The sequence below is a fragment of the Trachurus japonicus genome, chromosome 17 (genome assembly GCF_045865225.1).
Source record: "Trachurus japonicus isolate A0001 chromosome 17, Traja_1.0".
Taxonomy (NCBI): domain Eukaryota; kingdom Metazoa; phylum Chordata; class Actinopteri; order Carangiformes; family Carangidae; genus Trachurus; species Trachurus japonicus.
In genome coordinates, this window is record NC_140923.1 from 24,882,040 (window position 1) to 24,903,873 (window position 21,834).

Below are 21,834 nucleotides of genomic sequence, written 5' to 3' on the forward strand. Positions count from 1 at the left end.
TTCGAAGTTACTGCTGCCAGAGGAGAGGTTGGGCCAGTTATTAAACCCAAGGGTTCACTCACTTTTTTTTCCCACCAGCACTGTGAATGTGTAATGGGTATGTTCAATAAAGACAAAAAAATATATAATTATCTGTGTGACGCTATCTAAGAGACACTGTGTTTGTCTACTTTTGTGACTTTAGATGAAGGTCAAATCACATTTCATGACAAATTGATGCAGAAAACACAAGGAAGATTTGTGCTGTGGGGTTCACACACTTTTTCTTGCCACTGTATCTGTGAATACTCAACAAGTGGTGAGCGATGGACACATGCAAACGTTCTTGTCTATAATCTGAACCCTTTTGAAGTTTCCAGGTAAAGCTTTATCATCGCTGTCTAAACGGTGACACTCAAATCATTTTTTTCCGTTTAGACAGCAGCCAAGGCATCACACATTTGTCACGCTCGTTACTGGATCAGTGGAGATTGTATTATATGGGATAACACAAGCTGCATCCGTTAAACGGCAGCGCAGCATCAGCAGCAGCGTAAGAGTAAAATAGTATTGACCGTGTGGAAAAGTGTTTACATTCCAATTGGATGATGTTTCCACTATTGTCATAAAAGTGCATTAGCAAACGGCCCTGCTCCACTTGTAAATGCACCATTCATAAATTGAACTGCTCTAGCAATGACCAGTAGTAGTAAAGTCCTACATCACAAGAGATGCAATTTTAAAAAGAGGAGAAACAGTGTTCTGAATAGTGAGATTTACAGACTCGTGTCCTATATTAAACACAGAGTTGTATCAGAGCAGGCTGGTACACAGTAAAGGTGCAAAGGAGAAATGTGTTTGAGATGTCAATCGATGTATGCAGCATATGGTTAACAAGGTATTTTGTGTTATTGTAGTCTTCCTGCTGCATCCCCTGGAAAAAGTTGGGTTATTGTGCAATAAAACAAGAGGGACTCCTGGACTCAGTCAGTGTGAACTGTCACTTGTCTGCTGGTTTGACGTATTTCTGTCTCTTGTGACCTTCATCCAGTATTTGGAAATATATCCAACAATCAACTTGTGGAAAATGACTAGATATATTCGTTCAAGTACTGTATTTGTACTTCAGTGTGTCCGTTTCATGCTAAATTTTACTTCTATTTCACCACCTTTAAGATGCAAATACTGTGCTCTTTGCTCTGCTACATTTATTTAACAGCTGCATTCACTGATTACTTTACCATAAAGATTTTCCATTCATAACCTTCTGCATAATATATATGTATAAAACGAACAAGGCACTGTTTAAGTTGAAACCAGTGGTCCCCAAACTTCCAGGCTTGTTCCCCCTTGGGAAAAAAAAAAGCTATCTACTTCAAGCCCTTTGCCATATCTTAGATATTTTGTTGCCAGTTACACCAGAGTGATTTCCCCTTTTAACTTCTCAGATGGCTTGAGGCTCATATAGGTCAATGATAGTAATAGTAGACCAAAGCAATATGCACAAATCTGAAGCACTCTAGCAATACCAGGTGCACAGTATCTAATAGAACACACAAGCAATATGTTAGCACTCAGAGATTAAACATTACACAAGAAGATTTGGGGAATTATGGGTATTCTATTTGTTTAATAATAATTTGTTAGCCAATATATCACAAAAAAGATGAGCAAAAACTCCCAAAAATTAATACATATTTGCATAGCAGCACTTTATTCTTTATTTCCTACACCAGTAATCCTGTAATGGCTCCACAGATTAACTTTGTGATCATTCAGAGGAGGTCAGACCCAGAGGTTGGGAACCACTGGACTAAACTAACTAAACGTATTTAAATTAGATAAAACTAGCCCCTTTACTTTGACCTGCCACAACGGTAAAATGTTGCTTTTTGCACTGATGCGTCAACAGCTTAAAAATGTAGCACATAAAAATAAAAAAAACCCTTCTGCATAAGCCAAACGAAAAAGACCACAGAAATATAATATTGTAAAATTTAATTTCATGGCATTAATATAATGTATGTGAGCAGACAAGCTATCAAAATCAAAACAAACAAAAAGAATATATTTTACACAAAATGAAATAAGCATCAGTAGCGTCACAACCACTTCTGAGATGATGACTGAACGAGGAGGAGGGGAGCCCAAAAACAGGACTGCTGGTACGACTGAAACAGGCAGGAATCAAACCCAAGGCCTCCAGCACGTGGCAACAACCATCTACCAGGGAGATGTCTAGGTCTTGAACAAGGCTATTCTGCTACACTAACATGGGTAACTGTGGTAGCTACTTGCGAGGTACCATCAGTCCTGTTTTTGCACCAGAATGTAGCAGACTGTACCTGGGTCAGATTACAATTTGAAATCAATTCAAACACCTCTTTCTGGGATTGATCATTTGTGGCATAACAGAACTGACTCCATTGATTTAAAAAGTGCAGATTCAGACGATATTGCAACCCAGGCTGATGGAAGCATACCAACACTGTGGATTTCAACTAATAATCGACCCAGGTGAGGAGGGACGGTTGCCATGGGTTACAGGTTCTGACAGCACTGCAGTTTGCTTCCCCTCTGGCCGTCCGTGGTCGGTGGCACGCTGATGTCCACCACGTTGTTTCCCGGGGACTCGTCATGGGCGGACCGCTCAGCGATCTGTTTCTGCGAGACGATGCGATAGATTTCTGTGGCAAAGATTACCTCACATGATTATCCTTCGAACCACATGAGGTTCCCTAAAACTGAAACATCTGGTCAATGCAGGCAGCAGTTTACTAAATACAAAAAGAACTTCCTCAAGTAACAGGAAGTTCAAAACTTTAGTTACTAACTGTAAATTAGCTCTGGTGTCCCACTTCTGGTCATCAACCTACCTGTAAGGATATTCTTGAAGGCTTCTTCAACGTTTGTCGAGTCCAAGGCTGAAGTTTCTATGAATGACAGATTGTTCTTCTCTGTGGGATGACAAAGAAAACAAAAGATGCATCACATTTATAAGCACCCAGCAAAATGAGCTACACCACCAAGAAGAGAACAAATTACAAATTCTTCTCTTGCTACCTTTTTTTTTTTTTTCTGGGCAAATTGAATCGTAGGCAACTGGACTTGTATTTGTCTGGGAAGACGTTTCGCCTCTTATCCAAGGGGCTTCATCAGTTCGTATGCAACAAGTCTCACTAGGGGTGGGCAAAAATATCGATATGGCAATATATCGCGATACTTTATATCGCGATACGATATCGATATTCAATATTTAAATATCGAACTTTCTTTTCAAAATTTTTTTTCAAATAATAAATCATGTTTCAGACGTAAATCCAGTACGACTTCCGCACCTCTGCTCCGCGAGGTGTCACTGTACTGCTACCTCAGACAGTGTGTTGTACATGCACATATGTTGTTGTAACTTGCACTTGTATAAAATGGCATGGATAATTTGAATTACATTGTTTTGATTCAGTTTGTCCCATAAATTATCACTATCATCTGATGTACATACAACTCGGATTTTAAGATGCATAATGCCTTTTACATTTTTCAGTGAACTATGTAGAATATCGTAGAATATCGCAATATATCGCAAAATTTGGATATTGCAATACCGTATTGTATCGTGATGCGTATCGTATCGTGAGGTCCTTGGCAATACCCACCCCTAAGTCTCACTAGTCCGCACTAGCTCGACAAAGACAGTGGAGTAAGACCCAGGTATTTAACCTCTGTGGGAGTGATCACCAGAGTACCTGTGGGTGTGTTTACAAAGGTACTGGTTTCACTTGACCATTGTTGACCATTGAGGCGAAACGTCTTCCCAGACAAATACAAGTCCAGTTGACTACGATTCAATTTCCCCAGAAAAGAACGATGACCTGGACGAATGAGAATATCCATAGACATCTTGCTACCTTTTGAAAAACAGACAAAAAGCTGTTAATGCCACTCTGATGTTGTCTGGTAATTTACATCGGCATCAGACCTCGGAAAGGTGAAATAGTAAATGGATGTTTAAAAAACACTTGGTTGGCCTTTGATGGAGAGTTCAGTCCGTTACAGCAGCACAGACAACTGACTACATAAAAGCACTCAACACACAAATGTTTTTTTCCATTGTGCAGTTAAGTCTCTCCAACTTCCTGTTACCTGCAAAGGCCCGGGCCTCGTCTGTGGGAACGGCCCTGAGGTGGCGCAGGTCGCTCTTGTTGCCGACCAGCATGATGACGATGTTGTTGTCAGCGTGGTCCCTCAGCTCCTTCAGCCAGCGCTCCACGTTCTCGTAGGTCAGGTGTTTGGCGATGTCATACACTAAGAGCGCCCCCACCGCCCCTCTGTAGTATCTGTGGTTCAAACACATTTTCACTTGTGAGAGCGAGTTATGTCACAGGCAGCAGGAAAAACCACAGGTGTTACTAAAAACATTTGTGATGGTTCCACTTCCCGGGTCAGCCATGTGACAGTGTGACAGTGAGCCTGCATGCATGTCAGTGCTGTTTCATCTGTGACTTGTTAAAACATCTTCCAAGAAAAAGGGCCGATGACAGAAATCTTGAGTGCGTGTCGGCAGATCCATTAAATCTCCTTTTCACTTTAGAAACTCCAGTAATTACACAGGTTTGTGTAATTACAAATGTCCTTATGTTTGTTTTCCCACCGACTAATCAGGAATAGAGAATGTATTCCGTCAATTTAACACTGTCACACTATCAACAGCTATGTTCGTGTGTGAAAAACCATCATTAGATAATTACTTAAAAGTGGGATCATCTTCAACTTTCAGACAAACATTCTCACCACAAAATCCACTCAGTAAATGAGTCTGCTTTCAGTCATATCACATGATCTTGAACATGTGACATGACTGAAAGCAAACCCAGATGTCATGAAATTGTAAACAGTTTTTTCCAAAGCCCTGGTAAATGGTCAGGGGGAAAAAAAGAATGATTGGAAAAGTATTATTTAAATCTGCTGATGAAGATCAAGTGGCGTGATTGAAAGCTCCAGAACAGCAATTAAACAACCTTGTTGGCATTGTTGTTTTCTACATTATGACATTTTTATTTTTAAGTTTTAAATTCAGTTATATCAGCAGGTGTATAATGCAGCTATAATACATTTATTCTTTTTCCTGGGGTTTTATGGGGCTAACACTTTCTTGACTAGTGCACACAACTTATTGATGAAAGGTGCAGTCTGCCTTCACAACCAGCTTTTGTAGAACATATCCAACAATCAGGCACATTTTAAGTGACCCACGCGTTGGGATAGAGTGTCAATTGTGACTGCAGTGCTGATGTGTATCGCCACACTGAGGGGTGTTGGGTAACAGGCAGAACTATCTGCGCCACTGCCACACCAGACGTGGACTCACGCAGAGGTGATGGCTCTGTAGCGCTCCTGTCCCGCTGTATCCCAGATCTGAGCCTTTATCGTCTTCCCGTCCACCTGAATGCTGCGTGTGGCGAACTCCACCCCGATGGTGCTCTTGCTCTCAAGGTTGAACTCATTTCGTGTGAACCGAGAGAGCAGGTTGCTCTTCCCTACGCCCGAGTCCCCAATTAACACAACTGTGGAGAGAAAGAGAGGGAGAGACAAGATGAGACAAGTGTGTGCATATAGGTTGTGTGTGGTGGGATGAGTTGGGGATGGGCTGTATGTATTAAGAAATGAAGAAATGTTGATACGGCATAAAGCAGAGCTTCTAAACTTTGGTGCAACAGGACCCTGGGGCTTTGTGTGTGTGTGTGTGTGTGTGTGTGTGTGTGTGTGTGTGTGTGTGTGTGTGTGTGTGTGTGTGTGTGTGTGTGTGTGTGTGTGTGTGCGAAATGATTCATGGGGTATGAAAAACACATTTCTACTGTAAAGTAGGAGCATAGCAAATTACAAGATACAAGGCTCAAGTCTTTATAGTGTTAGAGCCTGTGAATGTGCTTTCTTCCATTTTGAGTTCAATACATCTATTACCTTCACAAAGGGAACTTCTACTTCAGTACCAATCAATAACACTAAAAAATAATGTTTGACATGATGAAATGACCTGACAATGAACTATTTTCTGCTTTCTGAGTTCTGCTTTTCCAGTCTGTAATGAGAACCACTCACACAGAACAAATGCATATCTACTGTAACCTAAAAATCTAAAAATTTCATCTATTAGAAAAGCTACACTCATTTAACTTAAACCATCACCTATCACATAACCCAAACAAGAGTTAATGCCTTCAAGTGCTGCAGGGATTATACACTAAACAGAGAAGCACATTAGCCTGTGATGGTTGGTTCTCTGCACAACCACAGAAAGCTAAATAATGGAGCACAAAGGAATTTTTTTTTTCTTCTCACAGAGTGAAATTGTGTGCAACAGAATAAATGTGAATAAACAGTTTCACTTCTTACGCTGCATCTGTAACAGACTGTATTAAGCTGTGTCTTTCACAAATGAAGAGGTAAGCCTGGCCTGAGGCTGCTGTTGCCCACAGAATGAACTGCTTAGACAGCTCAGGTATAGGGGAGACTTGACCTGACACCAGCCCTCATTTAAAACTTTATTCCTACCCGTGAGGTTTAAATGCATCCACAAGTGAGAGCTACAGCAACACAACATCTGTATGTGTATTTCCATCACACTGCTGTGAGACAACAGCTGGAAATGCCATAAGTGAGCTGCAAGAAGTAAAGCCAGTGTGAATGGCTACTGTTTAGAATCCATATGACAACATGGAGTGATTATTAGGCCCTCTATTGTTCAGATGTGGTCTTTGGATGAAAGTGATTGATTATAGGCTCTTGGTCCAGGGCTGAGCTGGTCTTAGACCAGGGCTGAGGTGTCTGCTGCTCCAAGCAGAAGTAGCAGGAGGTGGGGCCTTTTGTTTTCTCTCTCCCAAAAGGAAATAGAGCCGAACTTTGTCCCTGTCGACATCGCGCTGGTCCGGGCTGCAGGAAGCTGATAACAGGCTTCATCAAAACCTGAATCGACAGTTTCAGGCCGCCTTGCCCTTCCTGTTTCGGCCGGGTACACAGACGATGGCTCGGGTAGAGAGAGTCAGGGAGGGAGGGAGGGTGAGAGGCAGAAAGGGAGAGAGAGAGAGGGAGAGAGGGAGAGCCCTCGCCTCCGGCAGATGCCCTATTCATCCCACAGAGGATACTTTGTTACATCTAAATGGCCTTTTAGCTTATCCAGGCCCAGGATGTTAATGTGCCACAGGAGCAGATATCACGATCAAAGGGAGGCATTCTGGATCCGAGCGAGCAGCACCACTGATCAACATGGACCTGAGTCAGTGAGTCTGGTCCCGCTGCAATCTCAGTGACTATCTACCAGGCCCAGTTGTTGATCATCACAATAACACCAAAAGACACAAAGTTACCAGTTGCTGCATTGTCGGTGTGAATAAGAGCCGTTTGATGAGCATCCTCATCTGAGGATGAAGCTTATTGATCAGCAGAGGTGGAGGCTAATAGGCCTTTAATAAGCCACATGAGGAGTGATAGAAAACATGAAATATAGCCTCTACTTCAATAAAAGGGGAAACGCTTCAGACTCAGCATCAATACTGCTCTAGTTGATTAAAGTTTAATCATAAAAAAGGGGCCGAGCACAGGCAGGGTGTTGCATCCTACCTATAAATATAGCTGCAGGCGTTGTAATGTTACAATGACAGCATTATGTTGTAATAACACCAACCGATTATCATCCGGGCAGCTCCTGACAATAACATCAACCTGTTTCTTAAGAAAATCCACACATCTGCTCGCGAAATGACAGATTTATAGACATTTATAAAAGCATAGCTTTGTCGGTCTGAGTCTGTGTAAAGGGGGGAATGCAGTCATCTTTTTTTTTTTTTTTTTTTTTTTTTTTACCTTTGAACAAGAAATCGTATTCATCGTCTCGGTTCCCCATTCTAGACGAGGCCGCTCCAACGCTTGTCTCCGGAAGAGGATGCGTGAAAAGTGCGGGTATGAATTATCGTTGTATGCCAGGAAAAATAAGGTAAAGGTTTGAGCAGAGACTCTGCGCCAGTGTTGGCTGTCAAGGCGAGCTGGCTGCAGAAAGGGAGAGCTCTCAACTCTGCAGAGGGAGGGGAGGAGTCCCTGCAGGAGGACATAGCTGCCACTAGGGGGCGCTCCTTACTGGCATGCCAGCAGATAGCTATAGTCTACCATTCAGTCAGACACACACACACACACACACACACATACACACACACACACACACACACACACACACACACACACACACACACACACACACACACACACACACACACACACACACACAGGCCTGTCGTTGTCAATGGACAGGAAAATGTCAGGTCCGCTCGCACTACCAAAGTGTTAAAATGCATGAATGTGTAAAGCCATGATTGAAAGAACATGTGCAGTTAATGTTATTTCAGATACATTGGTATTTCATAGGAGACAACATTTTCAACAGTTATGATGGAAACAAGTATGTGACACATAAAAAGAAGAAGATAGAAAGAAAATATTTAACAATCTTAAAGGCCTATAGATTTTTTTTTTTTTAAGTTATTCTTTATTTATTTGGTAGCCTTATTTCATGAAATCTCATCTTTTGGCCTGCAAGGGTACTTACCTTGCAAAAACAAACTAATTATGTACAGTAAATAAATATAAGTAGGCCTACTTTATTTTCATAGTCCTTTCAAGTTTCTTTATGGTTTAATGACCACCTATTTTTTTTTATGATGTCACATTTTCGAATAAAGCCCAACTGAAACTGAAACCGATGTAATTTGTGTTTCTGTATAGTGGGCCTATCAGGCTCATCCTCGTTAAAACTACACACATTTTTTAAAAAGAAGACTATAAGGACAAATGACACTAGGACCACAGCGGATACTGCATCATTTTTATGAAGATCTCCTGCAAGTAGAGACTGTGTTAAAGATCCTGAAGCAAGTCTACTTTGTGCCTTGGCCTTATAAAAAAGTAATGCAGGGGCACTGAGGGCAGCAGTGGTGATTGACTGTGATAGGCTATATACGGGGACATTTTCTGTCACTACTTTGCATTCATATGCGGATGTAACATTTAGATCAGAGTCTGTTGGCAAACAGAGAAACTGTTTGCTAAGTACTGCTAATGTTAAAATAAATTAAAGTTTTTATAAAAGTTTGTAAATAATGTTTAGTTAGAACCCAGAAAATGTGTATATCTTAATAAACTAAAATATAAGCACCCACGAATGGGAGAACAAACCCAGTATACAGACAATACCCAGTATATAGACAATATACACATATTGTCACAGCTTTTCTGTTTGCACTGCAACCATATTCGATGACCATACAATTGTTATTTTACTAGCTAGAGCGGGAATAAAGGTTTATAATTAGAAAAAAAAAACTTAGCGTATAGATATAAGATTTATCATAATTATAACAGACTTTACCAACAGAACAAATGCCTAAAATTGTCTGTAGAATTAGTTTAGAGACAGTTGTCTTGTCTCACAGGCCTTTTATTTTGGGGGGATTTTCCCTTTAAGTCGTGCTGACAGATGGCCACGCCCCCCACTCCACCAGCTCTGCTCCCATTGGTGGAGCTGAAGGTCACCTGCTCCATCCAACACACGTGCTGCTCCGCGCATTTCAAGATCAAGATGGCAGCCTCGGTGTGTCGGTGCTACGAGGTGAGACTCATTCATGGCCTTCAGTCAGGCCCCGGGGGCTCCAGGAGGGGCTGCGGGGAGAGGTGCAGGCGGAGCGGGCTTTGCGGCTCTACTGTTCCCGCCCGGGTGTGTGGGACCGGCCCGCGGGGGTTTTATAACGGGGAACAGGGAGCGAGGTGTCCGCTAGGAAAGGCCTGGTTCCTTCAGAGCCCGGCTGAGCCCCCTCTTCTCTAACTAGACATGTAAACAGGAATCGAGCCGTAGTTTCAATGAGCAACCGTAAAACATAACAGGCACGAGGTTAAATTACACAAACGGTAATCCGTTACCTAAAAGAGTGATGTTCCAGCTGACTGTGCCACCGGGCTGGGAACTGATGCAATCTATAGTGCATATGGTTTTATCATATTAAGTAATGGTGTCCTGTCCTCACACTCGTTGACCTGTGTGACCGAGCAGCAGACTCGGGTTATGGAGCTGTATAATATAAAGGCTTGGGGGTAAATAACATATTTCATTGGATGTTGAAGTGTAATATATTTTGTAGAGTGTTTGGAATAACTGTGTTTCCTGCAGGGAATGTGTTTTATTGATTTTCACGCATGCAGCTTTACTTATTATGCAAACAACTGTACTAAAGGATAAACCTTAAAATAGACAAAGTTTGTGCCAAGTCTTGTCTCTACATGCACCACAGTTCCACAGTTCCAGCCATCAAAATATGCGAAATGTGTCTGACATAATGTATTGGTTAAATCTCATCAAAATGTGTCTAAATGCTATGTATGGGGTGTACCATTTCTAGTGGCAAACATCAAGGTAATGAGTGTGATAATGCAAGTTAGAAACATACATGTGGTTAAAGATGTCCTGGGCCTGAATACTTGTGATGGCTCCACACTGCAAAAACTCAAAATCTTACTAGGAATATTTGTCTCGTTTCCAGTCAAAACAAATCTCATTCTACTTAAAATAAGACTCATCACATAAAAAGTAGCTTGTTTTTAGACACTTTTTATTTTCATTTGAAATAAGTAGAAAAATCTGACAGTGGATCAAGTTTTTCTTTCTTATTACAAGCACAAACAACTTGCTTTCACTGGCAGATTTTTCTACTTATTTCAAGTGAAAATTAGTTTGAAACAAGTGAAAATTATCTAAAAATAAGTTAATTTTTAGGTGATGAGTCATATTTTAAGTGGAAAGAGATTAGTTTTGACTAGAAATGAGACATTTTGACAAGAAATAAGACAAATATTCTTGGAAAGATTTTGAGTTTTTGCAGTGCAATAACTTGGTTATACTGTGGATGATATTTTCCTGTTATTGTGTGTGTTTGTTTGTTATTGTGTGGGATGGGCAATACTCATTAGTAGCTCATTAATAACCTCTCATTGATCGTGCTTTCACTGCAGTGTTGGCAGAGCCGGTATTTGTCAGTAACAGTGACTTTCTCTTCATTGCAGCTGGTCGGCAGACGTGCCTTGGCCCTCTGCTCCCGGCCTCTGGTCTCCTCAACATGGAGAGGAGACGCATACAGGTTACACAGAAGCCCTGCTTCAGCTGTGCAGGTACACAAAGTGACACACACTTGTTGTTTGGCATCATTTTTCATTTAATTTCATACTAAAATACTAGTGTACAGACTCTTGGTATTTCCATGTTTCAACATCCTAGACAGATAATGAATAGCTTTCCATTTGCAACACATGGATAGGCTGTTTGCTCCATGGCCTGTTTCTGACTAACCAAAGTCCCACTTTCTGTTTGTCACATTAGGTTCGATATTCTTCGGGACGTAAAGGTTTTCTGGGGGAGTTTGTGGATAACCTTCGTCAGGAGTTCAGTAAGAATCAAGAGATGAAGGACAATATAAAGAAGTTCAGAGAGGAGGCCAAGAGGCTTGAGGAGTCTGATGCTCTTCAGCAGGCCCGCAAGAAATATGTAAGAACATTATTCAGGCCAACAGGGATTTTATGGCAATGTTGCATGTGTATGTGTATGTGTATGTGTATGTTTATATTTATATGATATACTACATTTTTATTTGACATTTAAAATTTTTTGTATTAAGTTGGATTTAATTTGCATTATTATTATTATTTGAAATGTGCATGTTAATTTATTTTCTTTTTTCTTTTAATTAGAAATCTATAGAGGCTGAGACAGTGAAGACCTCAGAGGTGTTCAAGAAGACCTTCGGCTCCCTGTCAGAGACTGTCAAAGAGGTAAGAGATCAGCACTAATTCTGGTTTGTTATACCAGGGAACAGACTGACCTAATTGAATCCACTGACCTTCATATCTGAACATACTGATTGTTTTCTTGAAATCTGATATAAACTCGACTCTTGGACTCCATCTCTAATATTCCATTATAAAAGTGTTAGAAACTTTCTCAGAAGTTGAAGAGAATGTGTTTATCTGATTAATACAGATCATCAACTTAAAATCTGTCATTGTGTCACCTCAGGGTATACAGGAAGTGACTCGCACTGACATTGGGAAGAAGATCAAGGAGGGTGTGGAGGAGGCAGCCAAGTCAGCCATGCACTCCGCCGAGTCCGTCTCCAAAGGAGGGGAGAAACTGGGCAAGACCAGCGCGTTCAGGGCCATCTCACAGGTCAGACATGAACATCAAATGTTGAAAAAGCATTACGAATGCTTCACATGTAACATTACACGCCGGTTTCAACCAGAGTCTGTGTGTGTGTCCTCTCTGTAGAGTGTGGAAACCATGAAGAAGGAGATCGATGTGGGCGACGCCGGCCCGTACAGAGCGCCCTCTCAGCTGAGGAAGAGAAGCGATTTCTCCTCTAAAGGAGCAGACGCCGACACCAGAGTGTTCGAAGCCAATGAGTGAGTTGTTAACCTGCTTTCTGCTGTCTCACAGGAGCAAGTTGTTGTACACATCTCTAACAATGTGGCTAATTTGTGTGTGTGTGTGATGCAGGGAGGATATGGGTGTGGTTCTCCACAAGGATTCAAAATGGTACCAGCAGTGGAAGGACTTCAAAGACAACAACGTAGTTTTTAACAGTAAGAAAGTAACTCCCATTTATATATTAGATTAGATACATTAGAATTAGTAATATGTAATATCTCACCTATAGTGTGCTTATATGTAATTCCATTTAAAGGCAGCAGGTGGCACCAGAGTCTTTGTAGTAGATTTCACATTAATGTGCTACAGTTCAGGCATCAGCTGAGTGGCCATGTGCCCTCACTCTTTATTTTGTTGATAAGTTCATCGTCAGCTGTTTGTGTCCTACAGGATTCTTTGAGATGAAGATGAAATATGATGAAAGCGACAATGCCGTCATCAGAGCATCCAGAGCCGTCACCGACAAAGTCACTGGTTTCCTTGGTAATGCTCCTCTATTGTTGGTTTTGCAGTTACTTGTCTGTCATTAATTAAAGTAAAATGTTCTACATAAAATATATCTATAGGGCCGTTGCTAGGAATCCTGGGCCCCCTTAAAGAATACTAAAGTGGGCCCCTCCCCCTAACTTTTCCTTTTTTTCTTAGACTACGTATGTATTATCGTTTTTTATTTAGCCTTCTTTGTTTTGATGCTAATGCAGCATTACACTGCAAAAACTCAAGTATCTTAGTAAGAATATTTGTCTTATTTCAAGTCAAAACAAATCTCATTCTACTTAAAATAAGACACATCATTAAAAGTAGCTTGTTTTTAGACACTTTTTACTTCTTTCAAGCAGATTTTCACTTGGAATAAGTAGAAAAAATCTTATAGTGGAGCAAGTTTTTCTTCCTTATTACAAGCACAAAAAACTTACTTTCACTGGCAGATTTTTCTATTTATTGTGAATTTAAGTGAAAATGATCTAAAAACAAGTTCATTTTTAGGTAATGAGTCTTATTTTAAGTGGAAAGAGATTAGTTTTGACTAGAAATGAGACATTTGGACAAGAAATAAGACAAATATTCTTGGAAAGATGTTGAGTTTTTACAGTGTACTATGAGTATTAGTCAGGGTCTTACGCAGAATAAATCAGTCATACAAAGATTAGACTACTGGGGTTTTTTATGGGCCCCATTGGGAATTATCATCACCTCTTCTCCCCTATACAACGGCCCTGTATATATAATTTGTTCTAAAAAAAAAAAAAGAGTAAAAAACTGAAATCTTGTTTTGTAGTAGACAACAAAAAGACTTGCTCTATGTTGTGGCAATAATCAGGTTTTGGATTAATGTGAATATTACAAATCATGAGCAAAAGTTATTCCGTGTGTGGTACTGAGTGATCCCTTTGTTGTTGCTACTGCTGATGATGTCATGTTTGTTTTGTAGGTGGTCTCTTCTCTAAGACAGAAATGTCAGAGGTGCTGACAGAAATCGTGAAGGCGGACCCCACCTTTGACAAAGACTCTTTTCTCAAACAGTGTGAGAAAGACATCATCCCTAACATACTGGAGGTAAACAGACTCAGTTCAGCTCTGATAGTTTGTCTGTCAGTGGTGAAAGATTTTTTTTTTTTTTTTTTTGAACACCAGTCTAATGAGACCGAACACTTATGTCTCTTCCCCGGTTAAAATGATCATTAGTTACATCAGTTGTAAAATGGTCTACTTCATCTAATCGTGCATCAAATGTGGTTTAATGGAAGTCACGTGTGTTGTGATTTCAGCAGCACTCTTCACCGTAAACTCTGACACTTTACTGTATGTTTGTTTTCTTCCTCTGGGACAAAAGTTACTATATTTATTTAAGAGAAATAAAGAGAACTTCCTAAGTACATCTATAATGCCTTGTTACCGTCTCCTCTGCAGGCTATGATCCGTGGAGAGCTGGAGGTGCTGAAAGACTGGTGCTATGAAGCTGTAAGTGTGACACTTCACCTCTACATCTGTATTTAATCAAAATAAACAGAGTCTAATGTGAATCATTTTTGGAAATACACTCTGATTTTAGGCCCTTCATGGGGCTCTTGGTCTTTTTATGTCTTTATAAACAGGCATAATCACCTGTTCAGAGAAAGAAACTCTCACAGATGAAGACCTAAAATGTTAATCCTTTAAGTAGTATACAAAAGTGTGTCAAATTGTCATTTTCATGCCACATGTATTTGCTTGTACCTCTCCCTCAGACATACAGTCAGCTGGCTCACCCCATCCAACAGGCCAGAGCACTCGGGCTGCTCTTCCAGTCCAAAATCCTTGACATTGATAACATAGATGTAAGTGCTTCCACATTCAAATGTTTTTATCTTTTCATCATCTTTCTCACAGCTACTGTGTCTAAATCCGCTGTTTAAGAAATCTAGTTGCTGCAGAAAGTGACAGTGACCCTTGTTATGTGTGTTCTTCTCATCTAATTAGTCTGTTTACCGTCTCTCTGGTCTTGTAGCTAGCGATGGGCAAGATGATGGACCAGGGCCCAGTGTTGATCATCACCTTCCAGGCACAGGTCGTCATGGTGATCCGCAGTCCCAAAGGAGACATTGTGGAAGGAGACCCGGTCAGTCAGCTCATCACTGCTGCACCAGAATAGTGCCTGTAATAGATATGATTAGTCATGTCAAGGAAAGTAACTCGGATGGTGAAATTAGATCAGCACTCAGTAACATGTTACTAGTAATAAACTGATGTTTATTACTAGTAACATGTTGGGTTGATGCAGCAGAAATCTCTTTACTTCATGCAGCTAACACACTAGTGCAAAATATTTCCCATGAATCAACATATTGCATATAGGCTGTCCAGCAAGTTCAGGGTTCTTACGGATCCTTAAAAAGTCTTAAAAGGCATTGAATTCATTAATCTAAAAACAAGGCCTTAATTGGCATTAAAATGTCTTAAAGCAAATTTTCAAAAGTCTTAAAAATGTTAACACATGGGAAGTGGTATTTTATGGTTGTAATTAGTCTCAAATCTCAAAATAATTGGTAACATTCTGACATAGAGAAGTTAGTGGCGGCCGTGACCGCTAAATTTCTCACCGCTACCAGCTCCCGAGTCAGTGTTTAGTTTTGTTTTTCCGGACTTTTTATGCATTTATTTTGAAAGAACAGCTGGAAAGAGACACAATCCAATGTTCATGTAGCAGTCACTTTACCTTGGATCACATAGGGAAGTGGGTAAAATTGTCCCTAACCCTATGTAATTGATGTGGTGGTTTTTTTTTTCTTTTTTCTGCATTTGTGTTTATTATGAAGTCGGTCTTAAATTTAATTTCAAGTGGCTTTAAAAAAGTCTTAAAAAGTCTTGAATTTAACTTGGCTTAATCTGTGGGAACCCTGAAGTTGCATTATAGAAAACCACCACAAGCCAAGTCAGAAAGCTGCTTCTCTAACTTGTGGCTGTGCACAACTCTACATCTCAAAGGGCTGTTCTCCCTCCTCTGTACCGTCTCTGTGCCTCTGACCCTCTGCTCTATTCCTCGCTCAACAGGAGAAGGTGATGAGGATGATGTATGTTTGGGCGCTATGTCGTGACCAGGAGGAGCTGAACCCCAATGCAGCCTGGAGACTTCTGGACATCTCCGCCTCCAGCACCGAGCAGGTCCTCTAGGAGGAGGAGGAGGAGGAGGAGGAGGAGGAGGAGGACCGCAGGTGAAAAGGTCCATCTGGGACAAAGATGGGAACAAGGACGAGAGATACGAGGACGTACCTGGAATATCTGCACACGCTGACTCATATATTTATACATTATCATCTGAGGGCAGAGGATGCTGCTGTGTTACGCCACAGACTGTATATATACTATCATCCACTCTGAGGAGTGAAAATATTCATGAACAAAGAGATAAAGTACCGGTATGTGATATATCTGTAAAAAAAACTGTGTTCATCAACATGTATGTGTAGTCTCTTGCACTAGTTAGGTCAGTGTATGGGTCTCCAGATTTAGTGTATATTTAAAACATGTAGGTTATAATATATTATTGACATGGATGGAACCAACCTTACAACAACTGGTGAAATGAGCCCGTGCCATCCCTCCTCCCCCTACATTGTGTCATCCAGTGGTACAGTCGGTACAATACAATAAGAAGCTCATTCCTAACAGACATAGTGCCTGTGAGTTCACCCACGCGTCTCGAGGGGGATGTTTGAACAAGGACCAGTATAAGACTTAATGCTCACTACTGTCAATGTCAGGTGATATACACAGAAAATTCAAATCTGACCAGCAGCATGGAACCAACTCAGCTAGGTGACACACCTTTGTCATCAAACCACACAGGTCCCATGTTTTATCTTAAAGGGGTTGTATATCAGTTCTCTTAAATCTTTCTAAAAATCTGTCCATAAGGTGACCTTGGACTTGGCTTGAGACTCTGAAGTTTCAAAGAAGCTTCAAAGAAATTGTGAGGCTTTACAAAAGATGAATGAATGAAGTGTAATAGTAAATCAACCAGGTGCCAATTTAAGGCTGAATTGTAGGGAGTTCTATTGAAAACAAAATGTCCCATTTGCCTGTGAAGGTTCTTACTCATGCAGAAACACAGTGTAATATGAACAGAAAAGATTCTCTGCTTATCCTGGTTATTAGTCCGATCACCACAGAAACTCAAACCTGAAGGTCAAATGAACTTACGTAACTTCAGTTACAGCTGAAGAGAAAACGGGGAAATGCTCAAGCATTCATGGCTTTTACAACTCAGGAAGCTGTATCGGTTACTGGTTCCTGTCGACGTTCACTTTAGAAACTTATCAAAGAGGTGAAGTGTGATTCATGTAATATTGGATTTAATGAACTGTGCAGTCGGGACTCATCCCATCATATGTACTGTAGCTCAGAGTAATGATACGTTACAACCTGAGAAACCACGAGCAGCCAGAGGAAACGCATACTTTGTTGTCATATTTGTTTTACATTTTCAAATGCAGCTTTGTCTTTGCAGTTTGTGGTGTTTCAGTCTCTGATTCACCCTCCGTTATGAGAAATGTATCTGTCTACATATTAATTAATGAGCTCTTAACTCTTTGTAAATATACCAAATGTCCAGAACTGCTCCTGTGTACGTTCAGGTGGGACCACATTCAGCTGTCGTCATCACGGCAGATTTATTGTTTGAGAATAATTTGTCATCTCATGTTGCACATTTTTCAGCTGTTGGTTTACTGTTGTGTGTGTGTGTGTGTGTGTGTGTGTTTCAGGGAGTAAACACTGAAGATGAAATAATGAATGAATGACCTCATGACTGTACTCTTGTGTTTACTGTCTTTGACATTTATATTGTGTGACCATGTGCGTCTCTACTCACATGTCACTGAAGATTGAACACATTATGATTTACTCCTGTCCATTCTTTCTCAACTCATCCATAGACGTCCATACACATGAGGGTGAGGGACATTGATCTCCTGATGATTATATGCCATTCATGGTCCAACTGTGTGAGATGGTTTGTTACTAAATACTAATACTAAAATTCCCGATGGTCACACCACCCTCGACTCTTGTTTTCTCTGTCATGAGTCTTGGTGTTTTGCGGATGATGCTGTATCCTCTACATGGTTGTGTTACTGAGAGAGAGACATGATGAATTATGCAGCTGAATTTGCGCCACTCTCAGGGGCAAAAAATAAAATCCACCAAACAAGCAACACTCACCATAAAATGTACACTTTGAGTAAAAAGAGACAACAAACCTGCAGTGACGGAGAAGGTTTTTTTTTTTTTTTTTTTTTTTACAGATATAAGACAAGATAGCTTTCATCCCTAAACAATGAATATGAATGTTGTTTTGTTTTAGGTTGCCTAATTTTTTTTTTTTTTTTTGGTTTTTTGGTTCACTAACCTTTCATTTGGCACATTACATATTAAAATGTATTTGTATTATTCTGTTTCCCAGAGGACAAACCTGCTCCATCTACATTTCATGAGTTTTCCTCCCAACTCATGAAATGTAGATGGAGCAGGTTTGTCCTGCAAAAATGTCATCTTTCCTCCAGCATCACCCTAACGACAAACCATTATAATAACATCATGGGCTGTAATGATCATCACTCTCTGGTCATTTTTCAGTATATTAAACCAAGGTACAAATACAATCCAGCCAGTAAACTGTATGTAAGATTATATTTCTTTTTGCCTCATTGGAATAAAGGAAAACAAACACTGGAGTAGATTTGTGTGCAGTTAGTAACAACATCTTCCTGACTTGTCTGAAAACATCTGTTGTGTCAATATGGTACATAGGAAAACAGACGACGTCCTTGTACTTACTACGTTTTCCCAAGAGAAATTCGCTGTACTATACAGTTCCAGTAATATGCATTTAGGAGATTTACACCTTACCTGTACATTCATGATTTTATCTTTGTGGTAACGAAATAAATTATTTTATTTTTTTTCCTATTTTTATCCAGTAATGTATGGATCTGCAGAATAAAGAGCACTGTGCTATGATTTGCTCCGTCCAAGCTTTCTCAGAGTCAGCAGCTTTGTACGCATTGTGTGTGTGTTTGTGTTCACGAGTGAAAATTAAACTGTGTGTGTGTGTGTGTCCTTTGTTTTCTCATTTCAAAACTGACATGCTTTGATAGATGTCCATGGATCTGGCCATTGACACCGGTTGATAAACCTATGGATTTGGCAGTATGGGGATGATAGATCAGGCTTTAAATAACACATGCCTGTAGATTCACACACAGGGCCAATATATGTGGGACCTCATCCCACAGCTGTCTGCTGTGATGAATGACTAGGGACGTCCTTATACTAACTAACCTCCTTCGGTTCTCCAAAGTCTACTCTGTGCTCATGAGTCTGACTGAAGCGCGCTGAGACTCGAGAGCACAATCAAATCATAAACTCAGTGAAAGTAAGGCTCACCACTAAATGGAGCTTCTGCAGCACATTTTTTACCATAAGTCTACTTTCCTTTAATGTGAAGAATAAGTTAATATTGATTATATGAGAGGTTATAGAGGATAATCATCCTCCAGGAGAAAGTCCATGTTTTGGCCCCTGACCAGTGAGTTGGTTGGATGCACCAACACAACAGCCTGTGAGGAAGAAAGGCCTTGAAGGCAGCACTGTACTTTGCTTTAGTTCTTAAAGGATGTTCTTAGTGACACGCTACCATGTATGTGCATCCCCAAGATATCCTTTAGCCTACATGGGCTTTGAATGCAATGTATGCAAACACATCACCAGTCATTATGTAAGAAGATATTGTGTATGTCCCCCTGAGACTCTTTTGTATACTTACATTTATCTTTTCGACTCTAAGAATATGGTTCAGGGGGAGGCAACGCAGTTTGTGATTGGACTTCAAAATAAACTATATTTAGGTTTTCTCAGTCCTAAATGAACATCTTGATACTTGGGGACACCTCTACTTGTTCTCAGTGTGCTGCACAGTCCTAATAGTACTTGTCTCTTTTGCATGAAATCTGCCACTTAATTTTGTATAAACATCATTTGTGTTGGTGCCAATATCAGAATTGTGCCTGACTGTGAACTATAACGATCTCAAGCTGACACATGGAGAAAGTCAGCACTCAAGAAAGTCAAGGAATAACATTAAGCTTTGTACATCCCACAATTTGCTGTGGTCAGCTTTGTGTCTTTATCTATAATGTGTGAATTTGTGAGCTTTGGGACATCTTTGGAGAGAGCTATTCTTCCTCTTTATTCAAGTCTGTATGCTAAGCTAAACAGATATGTATGAGAGAAAGCTCCAGTGACCCACTAGCTAGTCTTTATATGGGTCGAGGTTTTATATACATACTCACCTGCTGTCATGTGGCCCAGGTATCCTACAGAGATGACCTATGTCTGCTCTCTGAACCACAGCTTGACCTCCCAGTGCACCATCTGTAACAATGAAGAATAGTGATTGAAATGCTGAATTTCATAAGCTTGCAGGTTGGAGACTTCTATCAATTATGAACCCAGAGGGAGGCCTGCTGGAACAGCGCTCAGTGTGATTTGATTATGAGCCCCATCAGGACAGTGTTACGATCCACCAACTATTAATTAAACCTACGGGGAGATCACATGTGGCCTCAGGCAGGGGATATGTGAATGGGCACGAACTGCAATCTGTCCCAGTGTTTGTACAGTTTTAATTGTGTCAATTAATTAATTGTCACAGCCAGTATATGGGGCTTAACCACAGGTGCAGTCAGGCTGCACGGCTTGTTTTGTTTTGCATCTTGATCATGTAATTTCTTTCAGTTCAGGAAAACCTGCAGTGCAGCTTGACGTAAGAAATCATCTTATTCAACCTAATATACCACCCATTTTCCAGGAAAAATAAAACTACAGGGCTTTACTTATTCTGCTTACATTGTGGTATTTTCTCAAATAATCTGTTTATAATAAAAGTAACAGCGGGGCAGTTATAACACCACCAGTTCCACCAAACAGGGACAATACAGGAGCCACATGATTATTTCAGTTTTTTTCCCACTTCATCCCATATCCTACATGTTGGGACAGCTGGACACTACCGAAAAAACAGAACAAGACTGATTGTTATGTCTACGGTTACATTTGATGGTTGAACTTCATTAACCATGCATGACTAAACCTATGCCAGCCAAATTGGCAAAAACATGATCTAGGCACACACATGTATACAGGTACATACAGAAGTCCCTGTGTTTGGATGTATCTTGAACAATAATCATAAATAAATAATAATGTATGGTACCTGGAGACAACAGAACTGAATTGCTCACACATTTAAGAAACCAGCCTTGAATATGATCACAGTTTCTTGTTATGAAAAACAGCTCGTTTGAATTGAAGCCATGTGTAAACAAACGTGGATACTTTGTGTAATTACACATTTTCTATGGAGGGTTTTCTATTATTATCCATTTGAAGAGTTCATTTGCAAAAGCAGATAAGTGCCATTTTGAAAAAAATGAGCTGAGGCTTTGTAATTATTCTTTGCATAGTGTTGTTTTCAATAAAACTTTATTTTTTTGAGATATGTCTGTTTTGTTACATCTCAAAGTCACTCAACTTTGGTTTGACTGATATCACCTTATGTAAATAAAAAATAAAAAATTAAGATTCTAGAATTTTTTAAAAACGGAGTTATCTGCTTTTGCAAATGAACTCTTCATTTGTTCTCTGGATCATTATTCTCTGAAAAAGGAAATGAAAACCTTTCAGTTACCTATTCTTCAGTTGCACATGTGAAGAATATTTTGACCTTTTCCCTCTAAAGCTGTCACCCACTGACTTTTGAATGGGGTGCAAAAGTTATTTCTTACATGATGAGACCTTTC

General features: G+C 40.2%; 2 protein-coding genes across 2 annotated transcripts; one reads left to right on the plus strand and one right to left on the minus strand.

Annotated features, from left to right (window-relative positions):
* Positions 1–1,962: 1,962 nt before the first annotated feature.
* On the minus strand, positions 1,963–8,073 carry LOC146970657 (ras-related protein Rab-11B-like). Its single transcript, XM_085804153.1, has 5 exons — positions 7,840–8,073; positions 5,348–5,543; positions 4,123–4,316; positions 2,856–2,936; positions 1,963–2,666 (listed from the first exon to the last, which is right to left on the minus strand). Exons 1-5 carry the CDS (start codon positions 7,877–7,879, stop codon positions 2,521–2,523), a joined length of 657 nt encoding a protein of 218 aa, XP_085660279.1. The 5' UTR covers positions 7,880–8,073; the 3' UTR covers positions 1,963–2,520.
* Positions 8,074–9,595: 1,522 nt separating this feature from the next.
* Positions 9,596–16,921, plus strand: LOC146970658 (mitochondrial import inner membrane translocase subunit TIM44-like). Its single transcript, XM_085804150.1, has 13 exons — positions 9,596–9,634; positions 11,080–11,184; positions 11,393–11,557; positions 11,761–11,841; positions 12,086–12,235; positions 12,338–12,471; positions 12,566–12,651; positions 12,887–12,979; positions 13,929–14,053; positions 14,408–14,458; positions 14,725–14,814; positions 14,985–15,095; positions 16,028–16,921. Exons 1-13 carry the CDS (start codon positions 9,605–9,607, stop codon positions 16,145–16,147), a joined length of 1,341 nt encoding a protein of 446 aa, XP_085660276.1. The 5' UTR covers positions 9,596–9,604; the 3' UTR covers positions 16,148–16,921.
* Positions 16,922–21,834: the final 4,913 nt, after the last annotated feature.